We start from the raw sequence: 9232 nt of genomic DNA, 5'->3' as shown, positions 1-9232 counted from the left end.
TATAACATATAAGATTTGTGGGAGGACTTCCTCCAACATCAACATCAGCTCCACCTCACCTCCACATCACTAGTTCTTCCTTCCCTTCCCTATCAAAGGGTATGGTTCCCTTTCACCTCCATCATCTTCCCATTCAATCAACAAACATCGGGGATATCCCATCGAGTTCACCAATATTGTAACCGGGGGGAGGGGGTGTTCCCCGTCGGGGAAGAGGCCACGTCGGCTACCTGACCTCCTTCCCGCGCCTACACCCCACAGTCTAAGTAATCGAGGTTACTAGCACCCATAATTGTTTCTTGTAGTGAATTGTACTTTATGTATTTTAAGTTTGAAATGAAACAAAGCATACGGCAAGTTATCTTCGAAGATGTAGAGAAGGCTTTTTGTGCCATACATGGCTTAAAAAGTCAAAGTTCTGTTTCATGGTGTGCTGGAAGATGGGCAGGCAATAGAAGTGAAGCGGCTAGCAAAAAATTTCACTCAACTACTCAAGGACTTCAAGAGTTCAAGAATGAAGTCATCTCAATATCTAAACTACAACATCAGAATCTTGTCAAACTCTAGGATTATAACCTTGTACACGGGTTGAATAAATATAAAAAGCAAATAATTAGTCATAAACGTTTGAGGATTATAAAGCAATATCCTTGAGATGTTTTCCAAATATCTGAATAGTTGTTTTTGTTTTGTGTTTAGTTAATTATGTTTTTCTAAATTTGTTTTTATTTAACTCGATATATTGTTTTTATATTGTTATTCAATTCATATTAACATTAAATATATTTCAACTATTAACTGTTTTTAAATAAGATTGATTATATAAGATTTACTAAAACTTATTTTAATAATAATCACCGTTGAATATATAATCTTTATTATAATAAACAAATTTCTATTAATTTATCTATGCTTACATCGGCTTAAATATGACTTGTATAGTGATATTGTTATTTATCATACAAATATTACTTATGGTTTGTGTTTCTTAGCTACCATCTTGTTCTTGGAAATATTGATGATGCATTGTAAAATTACAAAAAGTGCTTGGACTCTAGACTGGTATTCTTAGATAGAAGGCTTATTATTGAGGCATCTGATGGTCTACAAAAGGCCGAGGTAAATTTTTCTAATTATTCACACTGTTAACATGTTTTAACCATCACAACAGAAAGAAGTATAAGGGTTTAAACGTAGTATTAAATTTATCTAATGATTAGGGGGTAATATTATAAGATTTGTATGCATTGTCTCATGGAGTTAAGTACTTAACTTCTTTTTTTTTTCGGCTTCTGATTTGGGGTTTTTTGTCTGATAGAAAGTGGTTAGTTATATCAGCAAGTTGGCTGAACTTTTGCAACATAAAACCTTTGAGTCAGCAACTACTGCTTTGGAGGTTGTTGAGGAGCTAGGCTTTGTCAATAAGCCGCTATTCAGAGAAACTACTTGAAATGAAAGGGGAGACTAATGGTATTTACTTTCACAATTTAACTAGGAGTTTTTTATTAATAAAGTGATTTAGGTTATGATACTTTGAGACATTGTCATTCTCATCGTTGGCTTTATCTTATGTGGAATGTAACAGCTGCATAAGCATGAAGAGGTGATTCAAATGTGTGAGCAAACACTTACTTCTGCTAAAAAGAATTTTGTGACCATTGATGATATTGATCACATGCAAAATGAGGATCAAGTCCGACCATTGAAGCTTTCGAGATGGAGCTTGATGGCTAGGTCCAACTTTCACATGGCTAAGTTTGACTTGGCCCTTTCTATCCTTGAGAAATATGAGCAACTGGCACCTTCTGAAACCAAGTAATAATTATCTACACGAACACACACACATAGGTGTTTTTAAAACGAATGAAGTTTGATTTGTTTTTGTAACTTTTTTGTCCCACATTGCAGAACTCAAGGCCCATCTTGCCTTTCATGTGCCACTATCAGTGAACTTCTTCGGTGTAAGGTGTGAACGTGTGATATGTGGTTTCGGACTTTCAAGTTCCTATCTATTTGAAATATTTGACATTGTAGACTTTCAGTTGACTTATGATTTTTCATGTTACATGCATATATTATTCAATGTTTTAGGATGAAGGAAATAAAGCTTTTAAAGGTGGGAAGTATAGAGAAGCAGTGGAGCATTACACTAATACTTTAATGCAAAGTATTGAATCAAAGTCTTTCACTGCTATCTGTTTATGCAATCGCACTGCTGCCCGCCAAGCATTGGGTGAAGTCATTGATGCCATTGAGTTTTGAGGAGTTTATGTCAATTCTTTGTTTATAATTAATTGCTATATTAGGGGGAGGGGTGGTTCACTAGTGATAGTTTCTATCACTCACACTGTCCAATAAAATCGTGCCATGTCATCAACCAAATTTCTATCACTAGTGATTGAAATGTAGGAGGGTGGTATCACTAGTGATGGAATTCTACCACTCCCAAATTTAAAAATATTTACTCTCAAATCACAAACAACAAGTGTCCACGTGTCCAAAGCATATGCAGATGCAGATGCCTTCCTTTCTCTTTCATGAAACACACGTGTCATGCCCACATGCAACATGCAGATGCCTTCCTTTCTCTTTCAACGCGTTATACAAATAACGCGTTATATTAAGTCCGGCGGCGGTGTTTCGTGATGGTTCAACGCGTTATGATGGTCCATAACGGACCACCTCGCCTCCCCTTAGTTGTGTTAACAAATTGGTTTTAAAAATAAACTATGTGAACTCGTTGGGCAACGTGCGGCAAAAACTCATAAATACCCGCGGCAACGTGCGGGCCTTCCCACTAGTATAATAAATGAAAATAATTTGGGACACATGTGATATTGTATCTTAGATTGCATTTGGCGGGAAAACTTTTGGGTAAAAGTTTTGTGTACATGGGTTAGGCGCGCTCCATACCCTGCTCTGAATCCTGTTATGATCCAACTTTTGTACGCACTTTTCCAAAACCCTAGAGCCTTCATCTCCATTCTGGTTCAAAGCATCAAGAGGTATGTTTAATCTTCCTAACACCAAATCTTCTTTCAATTTTATTGATTTTGCAGTATTGCAAACTATAAATCTCTTTTTTTTTTTCTACGAGATTAATTGAGTCTCAAAAGGGATCTTATACAAATACACTGGACAATTTTCAAAACCCTAAATATCCCTTTTATCTTCATTCTGGTTCTAATTCTTTTTCCAATTGATTAGTTCTAAATATGTATTATTCAAGTAAGATACTTTTTATAAAAAGCATGTTTTACATTTCGATTTCGTTTTTAGATCATATCTTTTAGTTCTTCATTTTTTAATCTTGCTAAAATATAAAGCTGAATGTGTTTTTTTATTACTTACCCAGGTACCAATCAACATTTATAGGTTTTTATCAGACTATGGAATTGATTGAGACTTTCATGATCAACCAGGTAACACATGTGTTTATTCATATTTTGGTATTTTGGGTGGTTCTTATATTCGAATGCATATATTCTCTACATAATTACAATTTTCTTAGAGGAGAATTTAAAATCAGTTTGAACCTGATCAAACCCGACCCGAACCCGGTTCAAACCGTCCAAACCCAGATGTTTGTCTTTGGTCAACCAGTTCCAAAAAACCCGATGTTGGCTTTTTGTTGACCTAAACTGGAACCGGTTGCAAGCGAATCGGTTTGGACAAAAAAGAAGCCGGTTGTACACCTCAAGAACAATGTAAGCTATAGTTATAAAGGCTTTCATTAGGTTGAACCTTGTATATCGGGTTGAGGCCCAGTCCACAGAGACATAAATCACCACGTAACACGCATGCACGGCATCGTAGGGTTTTTCATCTTCTTCCTTTTCTGAAACAAGTAATTGTTTCCATGGAAAAACTCCATGACTCTCTACTTCTCCAAATACTGAGTCGACTCGGCGACTCAGCCGACGTTGCTTGCTGCCGTGTGGCTTCCAAGTCTTTCAATGCTGTGTTTCCAGAACTCCGATCAATTAATCTTCGATACACGAATATATGGTCCAAGGATTCAAGCTCTATGGTTACAACTTCTTTCAAGACGGTTTTTCTGGATCTTATTTCCAAACTTCGAATGGTTGAATCTGTGTGTATCGACGTTGATGTTGATCCCACCGATGAAGATTTTGCTAAGGAGTGGCTGCCTAAGGTTTCGAAATCATTGAAATCGCTTTCATTATGTTTTCCTCCGTACGATATTCCCAATGTTTTGCCGCTGATTTCTGCGTATTGTAAGTTAAATATTTTCTTGTGATTTTGTTAAGTTGAATATAAATTATTAATTATACTTGGTGTTATTTTTTAAACTTAAAAGTTTGATTTAACATGTATGATTGTCTTAGTTGTGTTAAAGCATTTATTCAATTATTCTCCTTCTTTTGATTAGGGGTATAAACGAGCTAGTTGAGTCAAGCTCGAGCTTTGCACCGACTCAATTCGTTTATTATTTTTAATTAATTTATATTAATCGTAGTTACTATTTTATATATATAATTTAGTTATTTTTCATAATAGTAAATATTAATATTTAATGTATTAATTAAAAATTATATAAACAATAGGCTCGTTTAGGCTCGCGAGTCTGGGTTATATAAGTGAAGCTGGGGCACGGGGTCATTAACTAAACGGGCTTGTTTTTTTGTCTCGAGTTTGAGCTCGAGCTCGTTTAAGGTAGGCTCGTTACAATCTTTTTCCAAGCCAGCTCGAGTGGCTTGTGAATAGCTCGGCTAGTTTCCACCCCTACTTTTGATGCATCCTTTGATACTGATGCATGCAGGTCGTAGTCTTGTTGAGTTACATTTAGATTTTGGACGGCTGTCTGTGGTCAACTTGAATCCAATGCCAATGCTAACAAGTTTGACACTGGAATTAACAAGATTAGAAGACCAACACCTAACCGAGTTGAACACGTGTTTCCCTAATCTTCAAGTTCTTAACTTAGTAGGTGTTAGAGAACTCAAAGATCCAAAGATCCACCTTCTCAACCTACAAACCTGCCATGTGGTTGTATATGATTATCCGCCTTCTTTAACTCTAATCACCCCCAAACTCATCACACTCAAAATTGAATGTTTCGTGCCCGTTGCAATTCATGTTGAAGCTCCCATGTTATCTGACTTTCATCTTAGCCTTAATACCATTAAACACGTCGTTGCGTTCAGCCCCAAGACGTTTGAGAAATTAAAAACACTTTGGTTGGGCTGTTTATATACTGGCTCCTTACTTTCAGAATTCCCGACTACAAAAACAGTAGAAACTCTGACATTGGATTCGCGAAACCATGAACCAAGAGACGCCAGAGATTCAAAGTTAACCATAAGGAAGGTGTTCACAGTTTTCCCGAACGTGAGTTCTCTATGCATTTATTCAGGTGCTTGGTCGGAGTTAGAAGCTTGTTTGAACGCAGAAGATTGGGAAATATTGGATGGGAGGAAAGGATTGAAAACGATCTGTGCATATTTGGACTTAGTTGACCCGTCGTTGACTTTCTCATCTGTTGGACCAATGTGTTGGCTTGACAGATGTCTCGTTGCTCATCCGTGGTGATGTTGCTGATACCGAATCTAGTATTTTCGTGTCTAAGTGCATGGCTCGTTGGCCCAGGTTGAAGTGGAGATGGAGAATATGGAGTGACGATATTGAAGATTCATAAATAACTAATGGTGTGTCTAATTAAACTCCACAAAGCATCTAAGAACCATGTTTGTGATGTGGTAATCTTGATTATATCATATTGATGCAGACTTTTCATATTTTAATTTACACTATAATAGAATCATGTGCTTTTATACGTGAAGAAAATAGCTCTAGATATCAGACTTAGAAGTTATACTGTATTATTACTATTATCATGTTTTAACTTTCAAGTTTGAACATTTTAAAGTTAATAATTTGCCAAATGGGCACTTTTGGAGTGTATGCCAATATATTTAAAAGAAAATGTATTCCAAATTATGATAACTTGAGAAACCAAGTATTGTTCAATCAAAGCCTCCATGTATGGCATCAATGTGTAATTACAGTTTTGTATGCTCATAATCGTGTAAGTTTCCATATCTTTTGTTTGGTATTTTGCTATACATGTATACGTCGCCGCTATTGCTCAGATTTCTTGTGGTGGTACAACGTCTAGTGCAGGACTGGCAAAGCGTGTCTTATCATGTTTAACAGGTATCTGAAGACGTAATTAACACAAGTATTAAACATGACGTTGTATGTTTCATGTACCAAGAAGGAATGATGGATCCTTGCCTCCTAATTTTGTTTATTTTTAAAAATGTAAAAAATTTACGTAGTGTATTTTTCAATAAACAAGTCCTTATACAGTGATCTATTGCCAACTCTCATGCATGTTTGATTTGTTTGTTTTTAAGCGTAAAAATGTAGTAAATTTCTGATGATATCCATACATAACATTTTTTTGTAAATGACATAACGTGTTGGTCTGGTTGGATGACTGGTAAAACAAGTTCCGCTAAAAATGGGTTGTGCGCAGAATGAGTTTGGGTCAAAAGGGTCGTCCTTAAATAGTATCATTTTGGGTTCGTGACAAAATGAATCCGACCAAATGAAGTCGAGTAAATGAGTTGTTTCAAAGAAAAAGCACCAAAACCAACACACACTCGTTAACTTGTCCCTTTCTTCTACCTTTTCAACTAATGTAACCGCCTTTGATACAATTTATTCTAGTTATAACAAATATGTTTATGCATGACATCGACTATTACATGTAATCTATATATATAATATATGAATAAAATGTGGGACACGTGTCAAGTGGTGGTGCAACCACAATGGATTTTTGGCGGGAAAATGTGGGAAGCTCTTTATTTTTACACGGGATCCGAATGGCACAACCATACCCGCATATTTTAACCCGGGTATATAATAAACAAAAAATAAACCCTAATCATTCTCTTCCTGCGCCTCCGTCGACAGAAACCCTAATGGCGAAATCCTACACCTCCATCACAAACCAGTTTCATCACTGCGATTTGGGTGAAACGCTCAAGATTCACAATGATTGGGTTTTCCTTTTGTCTGGTTTGATCTGATGAGCACACAACAATTGAGGTATTTTGATTTCGATTCTTTTTGTTCTTCACATTATATTTAGGTTTCCGTCTTAGGTTTGCAATATAACTTTATCCATTAATTGTTTGATCGATTTAGATATATACAATCTTTTCTTCTTATTTGTTTGAATGTTTTTTCTTATTTCTTGAATTGTGGATTAGGTTTGTCAGTAAAGGAATGATCAATCGATCTTCATCTCTGATCTTCATCTCGCAGGTATGACTTTCGATTTTAATTTTATGCAGTCGATTTGTGTGGTTGATGGGAATAAGTTGGTGGTGACGAGGGAAACGAGATCCGTAGTTTTTGAAGGGGTTGTTTTGTGAAGGATTGAATCCTATGAAATAAGAGATACGATTGAATGTTGCGGTTGATTTTTTTTTTGTTTTACAGTATATTTTTTAGCATATGAAATTTGAAGATTTAATATCTAGATAATCAATTATAATATTTGATGTTTGGCATTGATGTTTTTCGTGTTTTTTTTTTCAGATACGGATTTTATTTCATCGCCACCGAAGACGAGCCTCTCAAGACTCATCCCTCCGTTTGTGAGTTCTGTTCACAAATCGGATTTGACTTCATGGCCATTCGATTCTTGGCTTTCATCTCTCAAATCTTCTTCGCAAATCGTAGGTAACTTTCATGTGGTTTCTTGGCTATCATTTTTTTTTATTATTTATTATTGATATTGATATTGATATTGATTTTGACTCACTATTGATTCAAGTGAACCATTTCCAACGATTCATGGTAATTCTGGTTTTGATTTCCATGTTCTTTTCTTATTATTTTTTTTGGTATACATTTAATAATTTAAAGCTTTTTTGCAGAAGTTGCTAATGGTTTATAGTAATTGGGGTTTTGTTTTCCTTTTTTTATTAAATGTGTTTTTGGTGCTTTTGAATTTGATTGAAGTGGTGTACTTTAATTCGTTAAGTTAGAGACCTTATGTCTCCATGTAAGTGTTTAGTGTTGGACATTTCACCAATGAATTAGGTCGTACAACTCAATTTGAGGACTTTATAAGAATCTCTTTTTTAGTTTCTTCTTCTAATAATCTAACCCATAGTTAAATCCAGCACAACCATTTTTTCTAGAAACTGAATTTTCTAATTATATAACTTATTGTTACATCTTTTATATTGATCAAAGTTGTTCCCAGGTTCATTTCTTAGGCGTAAATATCTAATTTGTGTTTTTAAGTTTGCATTTTATGTAAAAGGCTTTTTTATATAATTATAACAAAAAATTTATACGCGATTTTAACTTATGAAAAAATGGAAAATATATTTTAGTTAAATTTAATAAGTAATATAAAGCATTAACAAAAAATTAAAGATTTTTAAATAATATACCTAAAAAAGTTATATAAATAATATCCAAGAATTTATAAAAAGTAAAATACAAAGAGTTGCCATTTGGGCTACTGACTGGGCTTTCGGGCTTAATCAGGCCTAGGGCCAGGCTTGGACTGGACCCGGTTTTAGAAAATATATTTCAGCCCAAATTGGCTTTCAAGTTTAAGTTGGCTTTGAGGGTCCCGGGCCAACCGGTCCTTTTCTCGATGGGCTATAGACGGGTTCAAGCCCAGGCCCATTTGTGATTTGTGAACCTCTACTTAAAGTCTAGACTATAAAAAACCATTACAAAACAATTAATGTTGTCATATTTGTCACACCCCAACCAATGGCGGAAACATCGGGATGAGACGAAGTGTGAAGATTGCTCGAGACATCATAACGCTATTTGTGACAATAATTTAATAATTCAAATTTCATTTCCAAACTTCAAGTAGTCATCAATACAATATCCCAAATAACAACAAGTTTAATCAAAATAACAAACCAACATAACCAAAATTCGATACAACATATTAAACCTAACGTCTAAAGTGTGTATCTAGGCATCATGCTACAAGTATGTTATAGGAGTGTTCATGTGTTTAAGCAAAATGTTCATGTGTAAGTTTTTGATAAGTAAACATGTTACACCCCAAAAGTGGTAAAAGTAAAAAGGGGGAAATACGAGTATACTCACAAAATTTGCATACGGGGACTCCTTGAATTAACGCACAAGCAAGATTGAGAATCCGAGAGAACGAACGAGAGCGGTTATCCTAGATTTTCGAATACCACATATCGATCTA

General features: G+C 35.2%; 2 protein-coding genes across 2 annotated transcripts; both read left to right on the top strand.

Annotated features, from left to right (window-relative positions):
- Positions 1-1497: 1497 nt before the first annotated feature.
- LOC110938872 (dnaJ homolog subfamily C member 7-like) lies at positions 1498-2962 on the top strand. Its single transcript, XM_022180888.2, has 3 exons — positions 1498-1815; positions 1909-1966; positions 2092-2962. The coding sequence occupies exons 1-3, from the start codon at positions 1613-1615 to the stop codon at positions 2260-2262; spliced, it is 432 nt and encodes a 143-aa protein (XP_022036580.1). The 5' UTR covers positions 1498-1612; the 3' UTR covers positions 2263-2962.
- Positions 2963-3859: 897 nt separating this feature from the next.
- Positions 3860-5553, top strand: LOC110943198 (F-box/LRR-repeat protein At4g29420). The gene is made up of 2 exons (XM_022184950.1): positions 3860-4238; positions 4784-5553. Exons 1-2 carry the CDS (start codon positions 3860-3862, stop codon positions 5551-5553), a joined length of 1149 nt encoding a protein of 382 aa, XP_022040642.1.
- The last annotated feature ends 3679 nt before the right edge of the window (positions 5554-9232 follow it).

This window comes from Helianthus annuus, chromosome 5 (genome assembly GCF_002127325.2).
Source record: "Helianthus annuus cultivar XRQ/B chromosome 5, HanXRQr2.0-SUNRISE, whole genome shotgun sequence".
Classification (NCBI taxonomy): Eukaryota; Viridiplantae; Streptophyta; class Magnoliopsida; order Asterales; family Asteraceae; genus Helianthus; species Helianthus annuus.
The sequence above is the reverse complement of the archived record's forward strand: the minus strand, read 5'-3'. Positions and strand labels throughout refer to the sequence as shown.

Bases quoted from the DNA above. Each gene is read 5' to 3' on its own strand.
- LOC110943198 (XM_022184950.1), top strand. From the start codon at position 3,860: ATGGAAAAACTCCATGACTCTCTACTTCTCCAAATACTGAGTCGACTC. The intron at 4,239-4,783 runs GTAAGTTAAATA...TGATGCATGCAG, and splicing joins GCCGCTGATTTCTGCGTATT to GTCGTAGTCTTGTTGAGTTA.
- LOC110938872 (XM_022180888.2), top strand. From the start codon at position 1,613: ATGTGTGAGCAAACACTTACTTCTGCTAAAAAGAATTTTGTGACCATT. The intron at 1,816-1,908 runs GTAATAATTATC...CCCACATTGCAG, and splicing joins CTGGCACCTTCTGAAACCAA to AACTCAAGGCCCATCTTGCC. The intron at 1,967-2,091 runs GTGTGAACGTGT...TCAATGTTTTAG, and splicing joins GTGAACTTCTTCGGTGTAAG to GATGAAGGAAATAAAGCTTT.